Source organism: Aspergillus glaucus (genome assembly GCF_001890805.1).
Source record: "Aspergillus glaucus CBS 516.65 unplaced genomic scaffold ASPGLscaffold_6, whole genome shotgun sequence".
NCBI classification, from domain to species: Eukaryota; Fungi; Ascomycota; class Eurotiomycetes; order Eurotiales; family Aspergillaceae; genus Aspergillus; species Aspergillus glaucus.
The window spans coordinates 203,114-217,525 of NW_019170458.1; the positions used below are offsets into that span (position 1 = coordinate 203,114).

General features: G+C 51.0%; 7 protein-coding genes across 7 annotated transcripts; 5 read left to right on the plus strand and 2 right to left on the minus strand.

Annotated features, from left to right (window-relative positions):
* Nucleotides 1-451: 451 nt before the first annotated feature.
* On the plus strand, nucleotides 452-2,647 carry bipA (Hsp70 family ATPase KAR2; the record flags this gene model as incomplete). Its single annotated transcript, XM_022540287.1, has 4 exons — nucleotides 452-602; nucleotides 663-858; nucleotides 911-2,016; nucleotides 2,082-2,647. 4 exons carry the CDS (start codon nucleotides 452-454, stop codon nucleotides 2,645-2,647), a joined length of 2,019 nt encoding a protein of 672 aa, XP_022402590.1.
* ASPGLDRAFT_1291311 (DUF967 domain protein) lies at nucleotides 2,401-3,514 on the minus strand. Its single transcript, XM_022540862.1, has 3 exons — nucleotides 3,379-3,514; nucleotides 2,510-3,316; nucleotides 2,401-2,450 (listed from the first exon to the last, which is right to left on the minus strand). Exons 1-2 carry the CDS (start codon nucleotides 3,415-3,417, stop codon nucleotides 2,750-2,752), a joined length of 606 nt encoding a protein of 201 aa, XP_022402591.1. The 5' UTR covers nucleotides 3,418-3,514; the 3' UTR covers nucleotides 2,401-2,450; nucleotides 2,510-2,749.
* Nucleotides 3,206-5,226, minus strand: ASPGLDRAFT_44870 (putative MFS sugar transporter). The gene is made up of 3 exons (XM_022546103.1): nucleotides 5,122-5,226; nucleotides 3,790-5,063; nucleotides 3,206-3,734 (listed from the first exon to the last, which is right to left on the minus strand). The coding sequence occupies exons 1-3, from the start codon at nucleotides 5,213-5,215 to the stop codon at nucleotides 3,612-3,614; spliced, it is 1,491 nt and encodes a 496-aa protein (XP_022402592.1). The 5' UTR covers nucleotides 5,216-5,226; the 3' UTR covers nucleotides 3,206-3,611.
* Nucleotides 5,227-5,763: 537 nt separating this feature from the next.
* Nucleotides 5,764-6,420, plus strand: ASPGLDRAFT_65115 (uncharacterized protein; the record flags this gene model as incomplete). The annotated part of the gene is made up of 3 exons (XM_022548856.1): nucleotides 5,764-5,817; nucleotides 5,876-6,277; nucleotides 6,325-6,420. The coding sequence occupies 3 exons, from the start codon at nucleotides 5,764-5,766 to the stop codon at nucleotides 6,418-6,420; spliced, it is 552 nt and encodes a 183-aa protein (XP_022402593.1).
* Nucleotides 6,421-9,108: 2,688 nt separating this feature from the next.
* Nucleotides 9,109-10,908, plus strand: ASPGLDRAFT_44872 (arylsulfotransferase family protein). Its single transcript, XM_022546104.1, has one exon. The coding sequence runs from the start codon at nucleotides 9,388-9,390 to the stop codon at nucleotides 10,873-10,875; it is 1,488 nt and encodes a 495-aa protein (XP_022402594.1). The 5' UTR covers nucleotides 9,109-9,387; the 3' UTR covers nucleotides 10,876-10,908.
* Nucleotides 10,878-11,980, plus strand: ASPGLDRAFT_44873 (Bys1 family protein). Its single transcript, XM_022546105.1, has one exon. The coding sequence runs from the start codon at nucleotides 11,130-11,132 to the stop codon at nucleotides 11,928-11,930; it is 801 nt and encodes a 266-aa protein (XP_022402595.1). The 5' UTR covers nucleotides 10,878-11,129; the 3' UTR covers nucleotides 11,931-11,980.
* Nucleotides 11,981-12,611: 631 nt separating this feature from the next.
* Nucleotides 12,612-14,210, plus strand: ASPGLDRAFT_145814 (cytochrome P450; the record flags this gene model as incomplete). The annotated part of the gene is made up of 2 exons (XM_022541864.1): nucleotides 12,612-13,751; nucleotides 13,799-14,210. 2 exons carry the CDS (start codon nucleotides 12,615-12,617, stop codon nucleotides 14,135-14,137), a joined length of 1,476 nt encoding a protein of 491 aa, XP_022402596.1. The 3' UTR covers nucleotides 14,138-14,210.
* Between the last annotated feature and the right edge of the window lie 202 nt (nucleotides 14,211-14,412).

Sequence of the window (14,412 nt, forward strand, 5' to 3'; positions counted from 1 at the left end):
CACTTCTAGCAAGTTCGATGGAGGTTCTGGAGGCTCACTGATTGGTCAGTTATGCCTCCTCAGCCCCCCATCGGTTGCCTGATTGGGACACGCATATCTAAGGCAGAAAGTAGGCGGTGAGAAAAGCGCCAACTGCGGGCATGACTCAGCAGGGGAACCAGCCAATCAGGACGCGAGAAGTAACTCTGAACAGGCGAAAAGGCCATGCTGGCCGCTGGGGCTTCGGAGAGCAATACAAGAACCGCCGCTGCTCTTTTTCTTCGTCAACCTCTTCTCTTCCCTCCACTGTGTCTTTTCCCTTCCCTTTCTTATCTTTTTGTATCCTCTTGTTAATGAGGAACTTGGGAAGACGGAATCTTTCTGATTGTTACTTTTCTATTTCCCTTTGACCATTTCACTAGACGAGCAGGATAGAGATCGCTCGCCTTTTCCCCCTCTTAACACCTTCATAATGGCACGGCTGTCTGGTCGCAGCGGTGCTGCTAAGCCGTTCACGGCTTGGACGACCATCTTCTACCTTCTTCTTGTCTTTATCGCGCCATTGGCTTTGCTCGGAACCGCACACGCTGAGGAGGAATCAGTACAGGATAACTATGGAACTGGTATGTCTACCTGGATCAGGAATATCTTCTGGGATTTGGTGGCTAACGGTGCTTGAATAGTCGTCGGTATCGATTTGGGAACCACCTACTCTTGCGTCGGTGTTATGCAGAACGGAAAGGTCGAGATTCTCGTCAACGACCAAGGAAACCGTATCACGCCTTCCTACGTGGCCTTCACGGATGAGGAGCGCTTGGTCGGTGACGCCGCGAAGAACCAATACGCCGCTAACCCGGTCCGGACTATCTTTGACATCAAGTGAGTTGGGTCTACAACTTTTGGAACTAGAATGGGTGGCTAACAGGACTAGGCGATTGATTGGTCGCAAGTTCGATGACAAGGATATCCAGAAGGACGCCAAGCACTTCCCCTTCAAGATTGTCAACAAGGATGGAAAGCCTGTTGTCAAGGTCGACGTCAACCAGACCCCCAAGACCCTCACTCCCGAGGAGGTTTCCGCCATGGTCTTGGGTAAGATGAAGGACATCGCCGAGGGCTACCTTGGAAAGCAAGTTACCCACGCCGTTGTTACTGTCCCCGCATACTTCAACGATGCCCAGAGACAGGCCACCAAGGATGCCGGTACCATTGCCGGTCTCAACGTTCTCCGTGTCGTTAACGAGCCCACCGCCGCCGCTATCGCGTACGGTCTGGACAAGCAGGGTGACGAGCGCCAGGTTATCGTCTACGATCTTGGTGGTGGTACCTTCGATGTTTCCCTTCTGTCGATCGACAACGGCGTTTTCGAGGTCTTGGCTACCGCTGGTGACACCCACCTTGGTGGTGAGGACTTTGACCACCGTGTCATGGAGTACTTCGTCAAGCAGTACAACAAGAAGAACAGCGTTGACATTACCAAGGACCTCAAGTCCATGGGTAAGCTCAAGCGTGAGGTTGAGAAGGCCAAGCGTACTCTGTCTTCCCAGATGTCGACTCGCATTGAAATCGAAGCCTTCCACAACGGCAACGACTTCTCTGAGACTCTGACCCGCGCTAAGTTCGAAGAGCTGAACGTGGACCTCTTCAAGAAGACCTTGAAGCCCGTTGAGCAGGTGCTCAAGGACGCCAAGGTCAAGAAGGCCGAGGTTCAGGACATCGTTCTGGTCGGTGGTTCTACCCGTATTCCCAAGGTCCAGGCTCTCCTCGAGGAGTTCTTCAACGGCAAGAAGGCCAGCAAGGGTATCAACCCCGATGAGGCCGTTGCGTTTGGTGCCGCTGTCCAGGGTGGTGTCCTCTCTGGTGAGGAAGGAACTGGCGACGTTGTTCTGATGGATGTCAACCCTCTTACCATGGGTATTGAGACCACTGGTGGTGTGATGACCAAGCTCATCCCCCGTAACACCGTCATTCCTACCCGCAAATCCCAGATCTTCTCGACCGCCGCTGACAACCAGCCCACGGTCTTGATTCAAGTTTGTAAGTCACTTTTTTTTCCTACTTTTTCCCTGTGCCAGAATTGAACAGCTGCTAATGATGTGCAGTCGAGGGAGAGCGTTCTCTGACCAAGGACAACAACCTTCTCGGCAAGTTCGAGCTTACCGGCATTCCTCCGGCCCCCCGTGGTGTTCCCCAGATTGAGGTCTCTTTCGACCTGGATGCCAATGGTATCCTGAAGGTCGGTGCTAGTGACAAGGGAACTGGCAAGATCGAGTCCATCACCATCACCAACGACAAGGGTCGTCTGACCCAGGAAGAAATCGACCGTATGGTCGCTGAGGCCGAGCAGTTCGCCGAGGAGGACAAGGCCGTCAAGGGCAAGATCGAGGCCCGCAACGGACTGGAGAACTACGCCTTCAGCTTGAAGAACCAGGTCAGCGACGACAAGGGCCTGGGTGGTCGCATTGACGAGGATGACAAGCAGACCATCTTGGACGCCGTCAAGGAGGTCAACGACTGGCTCGAGGACAACGCCGCCACCGCTTCCACCGAGGACTTTGAGGAGCAAAAGGAGCAGCTCTCGAACGTTGCTTACCCGATCACCAGCAAGCTGTACGGCGGCGCCGCACCCGAAGAGGATGAGGAGCCCAGCGGACATGACGAACTGTAAAATTATCGGGGTTTTCTTTTAATGGAGTTTTGCTTTCAGTTATAGTTGCATAGAATTGCATGATACATTGTTCTCCCATGCCTGTCGTGTTTATATTGTAGTCTATGCAGGCCCCAAATTGGCAATAAAATCCTGCACGACCTCAACAACAACCTGATGATCATGCTCCTGCTTTAACCCACTAACCACAATAACCCCAACCACCCCATCAACCCCCTTCACCCTCACCGGAAACCCACCCCCATGAATTGCATACTCATCCGCCGCAAACCCCCCACACGAACTCCTCAACGCAAACTTCCTCACAAAAGCCCCCTCCACATCCGTCGTACTACTCTGCCCCAGCATCTTACACCGCATCAACCAACTGCTAACCCCCCACCTAAGCACCGTATTCCTCTTCCGCCTTACCCACACCTCATTATCAGACACGGTGCCGGGCTCCGTCGCGCATTGGAAGATAACGTGTGGTTGTGCCTGGCCGCTGCCGGGGGTGTCGAAGGACGGTGTGGAGGAGAGCGAGATGCTGATCAATGCGGGCTTGCGCTGGTCGGGGGGGAGGGAGAGGATTCGGGTGCGGAGGGCGAGGCCTAGGGACCAGGCTATGTTGGAGGTGAAGGATGGGAAGAGCACGGAGGGGGAGGATTCGAGGGCTGTTAGGGCGGGGGGCTGCGCCGGCATTCTCTGTTAGTATTTGGGTTGAGTGTTGGGGGCTTGAGGGGGAGGCGTACGTCGATGCTGGGGTTTTCGAAAGGTTTAAGGTCTTCCATTGTGGTTGATGTAGAGGGGATTGAGGGTGTAGGTGAAGTTTGTATAGTGGTAGAGATGCCCCGCGTTATATACTCCGGTATGCAATAAAGGGACTAGTCCCGATGTGGTCCAGATGACTTCATTGCCGATATTAATATTTACATCAAGATGTTTATTGGATGTCCAGTGGTAGCTATATATACTGTGGAAGGTCCTAGCGAGGACTAGACTTCGGCCCATTGGCGATCTCATCCACTGTCTCGGCCTCTTCATCCGTCTTATTCCTCGGCGCATCCCCAAAGACATGCTGCATTTCCTCCAGCGAGTGATTCGAGGTCTATCATAGTCAGCTTGTGCACGCAATCCGGAGACCAGGGGAGGGAAGGGCCTACCTCCTTCAAAAACAACCACGAATACCCAATAATCGCATAATTAAAAATCGCAAACATCAAAAACATCCTCCACCCAATATTCTCAATCGCATGCGGCGTCACCTGGCTCATCATGAAATTAAACAACCACTGTGACGCACCACCCACCGCAACCCCAACTTCACGCGTGCGACTCGAGAAGATCTCACCCACATATAACCAGGGCAACGGCCCCCAGGACATGTTGAAACTGAACGCTTCTGCATAGGTCATGATGATCATTGCGATGCCGGCTTTCGTTGCGCCTGAGTTGTCAGTGCTAGTTGGATGTGTGGCGAGCACGCAGGCGATGATTAACATGAAAGAACCCATTGCGAATGCGCCAACCATGAAGGGTACGCGACGGCCGATGCGGTCCATGACGAAGATCTGGAAAATGACGACGCCGACGACTTTGACGACGCCGAAGAACCCGGTTACTAGCTTTGATGAGCTGCCGGCGCCCACGGCTTCGAAGATCTGGTTTGCGTAGTACGCTAGGGAGGTGTTTCCTGTGAGCTGTGCACAGAGCTGGATGGTCACTGCGATGAAGAGACGGTATCGGTTCCCGGGGAGGACGAAGAGCTCTTTCCATGAGAACCCGTCGCGGACGCGCGCTTCTTCCTGGATACCAGCGAGGATCTCATCGAATTCAGCGCGAAGCGCATCATTCTCTTCACCCCCGCGCACCCACTTCAGCGATTTCCAAGCTTCCTCCGTCCTCCCCTTCGCCGCCAACCACCTCGCGCTCTCAGACACAGTACACATTCCCGCTAACAACAGCGTCGATGGTAACAACTGCAACCCCAACGCAATCTGCCACTGCTTCGTCGACTCTGCATAATCCTTACTCACCGCAAAAGTCACCCAATAAGCAACCATAACGCCCAGCGCGAAAAACAACTGGAAACAACTCCCCAGCCGTCCACGCAGTTCCTTCGGCGACATCTCCGCTGCGTACATGGGCACCAGCACAGTCGCAGCACCGATTCCTAGTCCCGCGATTACGCGACCGGCGTAGAATGTCCCCAGTGTATGCGCGTTGATGAGTTGCAGAATTGTACCGATGGAGAAAACGATTGAGCTGAGGATTAGGCCGCCGCGACGGCCGAGATACGCGGCGATGGGCATGGTGAAGAAGCAGCCGAAGAAGGCGCCTGCTTGGAGGATGGAGACGGCGTTGGAGTTTACGGTTGTTTGTTGGGACGAGCTGTAGCGGAAGTCATTCTGGAAGGATTTGAGAGTGAGAACACCGCCTGTTCATTAGCTCTTCTCTTCAAGAATGCGATTAGATATAGAGATAGAAGGACGTACTGATAACACCAGTATCAAAAGCAAACGCAAACGAGCCCATACAACTAGCCGAGACTAGGTATACGGCGCGGAAAACGCCCAGTTTGCGGCCCATTTTGGCAAGCCTGCGCACAAGTACGAGAAGTAACAGATCGCATTGTCGATACGAGCATAAGCATTTATATAGTCACCAGCGTTACGAGTACATCGTATGAGCTTAACAAAGTTATAAGAGGGGTTACGCCCAATGAGCGGGATGCAGGCCCTGTTGCATCACGGGTGTGTGGTTGGTAGTGGATGGTGTAGAGGGGGTCAGGGATGGCGTGCTTGGACTCGTATAAGCAATAAGACTAGTTATACTATAAGAGGATAATCCCCGACGGCAGGCTTTATTTTCTATATTAAGTGTTTTATTTGGACGTTTCTCGGAGTCTCCAATCTGATACAAGTACAGATCTGTCTGTCTGGGGAATGTGGAGACCGACCCCGGATTGGCGAGGCGCTAGTTTCTGGGTTGGGAATTACATAGTTCATTTTGAGGTCATAGTTCGTTTGCCCCAGTGTATCAATATATCTACCACCTTTCTACAATTTCTTCGTATACTAACCACTACTTAGATAATATTGTATACAAACCACTATCGAAGCACAAATACAAACATCATGTCCTCCGAACCCCCAACCATCCTCTCAACTCCCCAAACCCCCGAAGAAGAGGTAATCCCGTCCAAGTTATACAAAAAACACTCCCCTGTACACTGACAAAAATATCCAGAAAAACATAACCACCGCAAAAACCTACATGTCAATCGCCTACTCCCCCACCCACAACACCGGCGCCCCCTCCGTCTCCCACCTCTGCCACCCAGACTCCCACTTCTACTCCCCCTCCACCTTCCCCGGCTGCACCACCCCCATGGACTACGCCGAGTCGCACGCGCACGTGATGGCCTCCGTCAGCGATCTGAAAATCGTGCGGTACGACCAAGCCTGGGCGAAAGACGGACATGTATTGCTACGGTATACGGCGGAAGGATCGCATTGCGGAGCTCCTTATAAAGGGATTGAGAGGAGTGAGCCGCCGAGGAGGGCGCGGTGGAGTGCGGCGGCGATTTTTGAGATTGAGGGGGGTAGGGTTAGGAGTTTCGTTAAGGATTGGGATCAGAAGGTTATGCAGGTGAGTTTTCTTTATTTTGAGAGGGATTGGGAGTTGACGGTTTATAGATACAGTTAGGCTGGGCGCCTGTGAAGGAGAGTCAGGATCCGAGGTGGAATAGGGAGATTTTGGCGGATCCGGAGAGGGCTAGGAAGGCGAAGTGATTTTTATAGAATGGGATAGATAGATAGAAATAGAAATTGGTCATATTGAGATCTAGGAATATAGAATTCACGCTATATGATATACCAACCAAGCTCGCCAACTCAGGAATAAACTTCTCATTGCCAAAGAGTGATGTTTTCCACACTTGCATCAACCCCAGTTATCGTGACATACAATCAACATTATCTCGTCAATTTGCCATGGACCTGGCGCTTATTACGGACATTGAGTGGTCGTTTGATTATCACTTGCTCCATGTCATCGTATAAAAACTGTGAGCTTAGAAGAGCCTTTGGTGATGACTTCTGTCGATATAATATTCCCAGAACTTTTAGAGGACTTGTACCGTGAGTTGAAAACTCGCGTTTAGGAGTTATTGTGTGATTAGCATGGGTTATAAGAACGTTCTGGTGTATAATCAGACCAGAATGTCATATATATATATGCCTTTTTGAACCCTGCCGCATATGTCCGTAGCCCATGTAACACCATCGCATTCGAACCCTCATGTAACAGGACAAATCTGTGGTCTCTCTGGCCCACTTACCGTATGAACACCTGTCTGACTGCAAAGGGGAAATAAGGGACTGTGCACTACAAGGTCTGCAAGTTAGCCTCTTTCCTCCTCTTATATCTCGCATGCCTTGTCAAAAAAAAAAGGGGGTATATCTTGAGTGGAAAGCGAATCGTAAACGTTTGTAACCGGTAAGCGGGTGGTCCATGGGAGAAGGAGAATGCTGCCTCCCATGGTTGACTTGACTGACAAGCTTGTACACAACCTCAAGACTGATCGTCTTGTAATGTTTCTTTAACAAGCCCCAATTCGTTACCAATACGGGTTGTTTCCTGAGCCAGATCCCTCCCACACCCGATATATCGGTTGACTTGTTATCATATATTTCTTTCCTATCTTGGCGATTGCCGGAAGACGCGCTTTCACAATCTTGCGATGCTTGTCTTATCCCTTCCACGTCTGCCATATTTTCAGCCATTCATGGGCATATTGTACCAGCAATTGATACTCGTGTTTCGTGTGTCTGTCTTCCTTGGATGTTGTTAACATTCGATGCTTCTAGCAGATTTTCGAGTATATTTCCTAGCAGTCTTCCCTCATCTATGCCCTCCTCCTTTGGGTTAAATTTTGCCAGAGAAGCAGTCTTGTTGTTGAGCTGAATATAAAATCGGTATTGGTCAGGTTTTCCGCCCGACCTATAGCTACGATTATCGGTGCCCGGCTGGCGTATCTTGATTAGAGAAATTAGTATATGCGCTTGTGATACGTCTAACGGCTCTGCGTTTTCCGGTCACATTTGTACGCAACTTAAACGTGCAGAAAGTCGAGCCCGGGGAAATGGCGGACGAAACACCTGATTGCTCCGACAACAACATAGTGGTGCTCAATGCGCCCCCGTCTGGAGACCAGGCTGTCTAGAAGACTTTTTGGTTTGTTGGGGATCGTGCTGCAGAATTGCTCGATGATTCTGTTGAAGAGCTTCTTCTTATCAGTTTGACACAAACGCACCAGGTTATGGGCTGTTTCCAAACTTGTCATTTGCACGGCAATATGCCATGACATCTGGGTATATGCCACCAGCTAATCATGGTGTGACCATGTAGCGGATGACTTGTTCGAGGTCATCGTATAAGAATCGTAGATCACGCCGGACGTGACCATTTAGTCATGATATCCTCGCTGATGAAGTTCTTCCAATACTCTCAAGTAGTCTGCGCCGGTATATGACGGGCAATATCCAGCCCTTTCTGGATGATAAGGGAATAAAAGCTAAGAGCCAACCGGTGCCGTACACCGCAGAGTCACGCCATATTTGTCAATGATGCCATAACTGCACTGACATAAAATGTCAATTGACCACTGAATTTGAGCCTTTGATGCCGTAGGACGGTGTAAATCAGAGCGTAGTTGTAGACAGTTAATGTGAACATTGCCCGAAATGGATCGTGTTCCGAGAAAATTCGCATGACAATAGCTCGCTCCAGTCGTTCGCTTCGTATCAGGAATACTGTGAATCCGTGTCTTCTGCTGCTCCTCCTTCTGCATATGGTATTGAACAAACGAGGGCACTTGAGCAAGACACCCCTCTCTCACGTCCAATATATACAAACATACCATCATCAGCCCAAGCAGTATGTTTCAGTTGGCTCTACCACGCCAAGCAACATCGATTAGATCATACGATGGGAAATCACAATAGCACCATGGATGTCGCGATCTTTCTAGCCCGGACGACGAGTATCGAACAGATGTGCGCATTGCCAGCTATGCTTATTTTGAAGACTCGTTCGCAGCCGAAATGGGAACGGGAGAAACATCTGGTGACGGATGCCGGCTGGGCTCGAACAATATTGGTGACCTGTTTGAGATATACCATCTTCAACAAGAAAAGCATCATTGATATCCTTTGTCCATACTCTGGGCGAGGTTTCCCTGAGATGTCCATAGTGTTTCTGCCTGAAATGGAAGTGATGCCTCATTCAGGCACCATAAAAGTCACATGACCAGTCTTATAGTTTTCCAGAACAGGAAATCCAGGGTCCAGCCATCGGGGAACCAAGGAACGAAGGACCAGATGTTTTCTAGGCTTGCATAGACCCCCGGTAGTGTCAATAAAGTCAGGGGTATATCTCAGTGAGATGTAGCAGTACTATGATATCCCCGACACGTTCTATTATCCGGGGTAGTTACTGTACTTTTTCAGTCGTGTAGAAGGAAGTTCTTGTACCCGTACCTGGCAGTCGTAAGCCTGTAGGTATTGCCTCTGCCGATCCAGACAATCACTGCCGTGCCTGTCGCCAGTCCCGTTTCAACCAGCCGTGCCTCCCTGGTTCTCTTCTTTTTATAACCTGCTCCGTGTCTTTTTCTTCTCTTGCACCATCTCCCCTCCCACTTTCGTCATTCTTTAGTTTCTTTGTCATTCTTTATACTGTACTATAGTTATAATTTAATCATGCGCTGGTCAACCATCGGTGCCACGTTCTTTTTCTCTCTCTCCGCCTTGGCTAATGACTGGCCATATCTCACCGCCGCCACCGCGCCTTTCCGCCCGCCGCAACTTGAAGTCTCCAAGACTGGCACTACCGACCCCGGCTACCTCTTTATCGGTCCTCGTGGGAACGAGCAGTCTGGCACTGCTGCCCTTATTTACGATGAAGATGGTAACCTCGTGTACCAGGGACCCGAGGAGGTCACCGCCAACTTCAAGGTCCAGCGTCTCTTTAACCAGGACGTTATCACCTTCTGGGCCGGAGACATGACGAAACTGGGCTACGGTTATGGTACTGTGCACATTCTCGATAACAGCTATCGCGAAATCTACACGGTCAGACTGCAGGACGACATTGTTACTCCCGATGGCCAGCCCCGTGAATCGTACATTGACTTGCACGAAAGCCACATTACGAAGCAGAACACTCTGCTCGTGACCGCCTACAACGTCACTCCGCACGACTTGACCTCCATTGGTGGAAATCCGGATATGTTCATGTTAGACGCCATGTTCTACGAACTCGACATCGCCACCAACGAAATTATACACTCCTGGAATGCCCTGGACCACCTCGACAAGATCCCGCTGGAACAGTCCAAGCAGGGTCTCGGTGCCGATTTCGGTGTGAAGGAGAACCCCTGGGATGCCTACCACATTAACGCTGTCGAGCGCATGGACGAAGGATACATGATCTCCCTCCGTCACTACTGGTCTGGTTACTATGTGCACAACAACGGAAGTATTATGTGGCAGCTGAGCGGGGCCTTGGGTGAGGGTGATTTCAAGCAGGACGAGTCTGCCGGCTTCTCGTGGCAGCACGATATCCGCATCTACAACCACACCGAGCAGGGACTGGTTATGGACCTGTTCAACAACGCCAATACCCCAACGGAACAGCAGGGTGCCACCACCGGTGTGAGTTTGGCTGTTGACCTGGAGAACCGTAGCGTCAAGGCACTCCGCATTCTCAGCGACTCTGACGATGTCATCCACAGTGTCAGTCAGGGCAGCTACCAGCTCATGAGTGAGGAGTCGCAGCACGTGTTTATGGGTTACGGCTCGATTTCCAAGGTCAAGGAATTCGATGCCAACAACAATGCTGTCTTCACGGCTCAATTTGGCGTAGACAATGAGGTTGCGTCGTACCGTGGCTACAAGTGCCCCTGGAAGGCTACTCCGTTCTGGAAGCCCGCGGCGGTAGTGCAGAGGCCGTCGTCCGACGTGGCAGACGTGTTTATGAGCTGGAACGGAGCCACGGAGTATGACAACTGGGCAGTGATGTCGTTGCCGTCTCCGGACTCCACCGACAGTGAAGTGATTGCGACGCAGCAACGCACTGGATTTGAAACGGTGGCGCATTTGACGGGTGTCAAGAGCGGTGGATACATGCAGGTCGTGGCACGTCGGGGAGATGTTCCTCTGGGGACGTCGGAGGTTGTGAGTGTTTAAATTTTTTTTTTTTTTTTTTTTTTTTTTTTCTTTGCCGTAATATTGTATATAGTGACCAGGATGTTACACCATTATATGACGATCTGTATAGTGATACTAGTGGAACGTGACGGTTGTACTGCAACGTTTGCATCTCCTTTGTGCATTTTTATCAATTTTCGTCGGATCGGAAGATATAAGACCTCACGGGGTCCGACTAGAAGCATCATCAACACAGCTACAATCACTAGTCTACAAACAGTGAGACCGACAAGATGAACATCTTTCTCATCTTCTTCCTGGGCCTCGCCCTAGCCGTGCCCCACGGCATGTACGGCCTCAACCCAACCACCAACACAATCAACCACATGAACCTGAAACACAGCATCATGCACCCCGAAGACGCCAACACCCACCAGCGCCGCGATCTCGCCCCCATGGACACCAACGGCCCCCCACACCACGGCGGCGGCCATCACGGCGGCGGCCCTCCCCATCACGGAGGCGGTCATCACGGCGGCGGCCCTCCCCATCACGGAGGCGGTCATCATCGCCCACCACACCACGGTGGCGGGCACCACGGCCCCCCCCACAGCATCTTCTCAACCACCGCACACCCCTCCGTCTTCTCCAACACAACCAACACCACCACCGGCGGCCACGCCATAATTCGCAACTCCTGCGCCTACCCGCTCTACCTCTGGTCCGTCGGCGCCAGCATCTCCCCACAATACACCCTCCCGGCCTACCACTCCTACCGCGAGTCCTTCCGCCACGACGCTGTCTCTGGCGGCGTCGCTTTAAAGATAACGACTGCGCCGAACGGGTTGTTTACCGGCCGTCCGCAGACGATCTTCGCGTATAATTTGAACGTGAATGCGAGTTCGGTGTGGTATGATCTGAGTGATGTTTTTGGGGACCCGTTTGAGGGATCTGAGGTTAAGGTTGGTGTTATGCAGAAGGGTGGGAAGACGAGTGTTGAGGAGGGGTTGAGGTGGGCGGATGGGGTGCCGCCGAGAGGGAGTCAGGTTAGGGTTGTGGGTGCGAGGGAGGATTTGAGGGTTGAGTTTTGTTGATCTTGTTCATTATGGATGAATGAGGGTGCGGAGATAAGTCAGTGTCGGTGATTGTTAATGGGTGGTTGATGGATTGAGCTTTTGTGATTGCTGTTTTCTAATTCAGAAATAATATGGTATTTTTGCTTTCTGCATATTAAAAATGTGATTCAATGTCAAAAGTACTATTCGCGTTCTAATATGCCCACTCTATACTATACAATGAAAGATAGATAGTACAGCCCTAAACCTACTTCCGACACGCTCCACCCATTATACAATCCCAACCTGCATAACTCCCAACATTATCCAAATAATGCCCACCCACACCTCTGTCCTCCGTCCTCCGTACTCCACTTCGTACAAATACGATGCACAAATGTCAATGCCACCAAAAACTCCCGAAGATGGCCCGGTTTCACTAACGCTAGTGTCCGGCGGGGGTCTGCCGACCTACCAATGATAATTCCCCTGAAAACAATAACCCCTGCGATGCTGTTTAGTTTCCGAGACGTTGAATCAGCGCTGAGATCATTGGGTCGTGGAATGGTTACCCTAAAAATGTATGTGTATGGGTAATTCGGCAGAGATAGCCGGAGGAGGTGAATTCAAGGGAGGTATATAGATGCGGAGGTTGGGCGAAGTCTACATTGGATTATTGAGATATTCTATTTTATACTATTGGTATTGTTTGTAAACTTCATCATGTTATTCGAACTCGCCCTCAAACTCATGCCAGCTCTGGGTATTGTCTATCTGTTCACGTCTACCATATGGTACCTCTACCTCCACCCCCTCCACCACATCCCCGGTCCAAAATCATGGATAATCTTCCCTATCCTCCGCCAATTATCCGGCATCCGCGGCAGATTCGACATCGACATGCGCCGCTTCCATAAACAATACGGCACGGTAGTCCGATTCGGCCGAGCAGAAGTATCTTTCATCACGCCCGAGGCATGGAAGGATATATACGGACATGGCCATGCGCAATTACCAAAGGTATTGACGTCTGTCAGTATTACGTCTGATATCATCAGTTCGAACGATGCGGATCATAGTCGCTACCGAAAGGCGCTTTCGCATGCGTTTTCCGCGAAGGGGTTGCAGGCGCAGGAGCCGCTTGTTAATGGGTATGTGGATAAATTGATCGAGAGGTTAAAGGGTGTTGCGGAGTCGGGGGTACCGGTTGATATGGTGAAGTGGTATAATCTGACGACGTTCGATGTGATCGGGGATCTTGCGTTCGGGGAGCCGTTCGGGGGACTGGAGAGGGCTGAGTACCACCACTGGGTGACGATGGTTTTTGGGTTTGTCAAGGTTACCCCATTTGTGAGGCTTAAGGATGCATATCCGGTTGTGTTCAAGATGCTAAAAGCGTTCCTGTTGCCGAGGGGTTTGATGGCCGCGAGACAGAGACAGGTCGAGCATGCAAAGAGCACTGTTGCGAAGAGGTTGCAGAATGCCGATGCGTACCATCGGGGGGACTTTATGGATTCGATGCTGCGACATGCTGGGGAGAAGGATGGGTTGTCTGTTAAGGAGCTTGAGGGGAATGCGAATATTCTGATTATCGCGGGGAGTGAGACGACTGCGACTTTGCTTTCTGGGGTGACGTACTGGCTGCTTAGGACGCCTGATGTTATGAAGAAGGTTATGGATGAGGTGAGGAATATGATGCAGTCGGAGGCTGAGATTACTTCGAATAATGTTGCTACAAGGCTTCCTTATATGCTTGCTTGTCTTGAGGAGGCGCTTCGGATGTATCCTCCTGTTCCGACGGGGTTGCAGCGAAGGACTTTGGCGCCTGTTCGGATTTCAGGATATGATATTGCACCTGGTGTATGTTCACTTCACCCTCGAAAAGACGAGAAGCTAACCTTGTTCAGACATCAGTGTCCGTCCACCAATCCGCAGCCTATGCCTCCCCGATCAATTTCCACCGCCCGGAGCAATTCATCCCCGAACGCTGGCTCCCAGAAGCCAAAAATAACCCATCCTCGCCATTTTTCTCAGACAGACGTGACGTCCTTCAGCCATTCTCGGCAGGCCCGCGGAATTGTATCGGGAGGAATCTGGCGTTTGCGGAGATGCGACTTATCCTTGCAAGAGTGCTTTGGAATTTTGATTTTGAGCTCTGCGGTGAAAGTGCAAACTGGGTAGAGCAGAAAAGTTATACATTGTGGGAGAAACCGGCCTTGATGTGTCGGTTGAAGACGCGGATATGAAGACTAGCCGAGGATTGTTTCGGTGATGTAAATCGGTGATGTAAAGATCGACGACGGTAGATAGGCTCAATTCTTTGTACAAGTATTCTGTTGCTTTCTAGTACAGTAGTCTATTCAGCTTTATACACACGGACGACGCGGACCGCATTAACCGGCATACATACTAGTGACCCCAACCTCGGCTCTCCGATCTCCAATTCCCCGCATTCTCGGCCGTTACAATAAGTCCGGGGCCGGAGTACATATTCTCCTCACTTCTCACTTCTCAATTCATT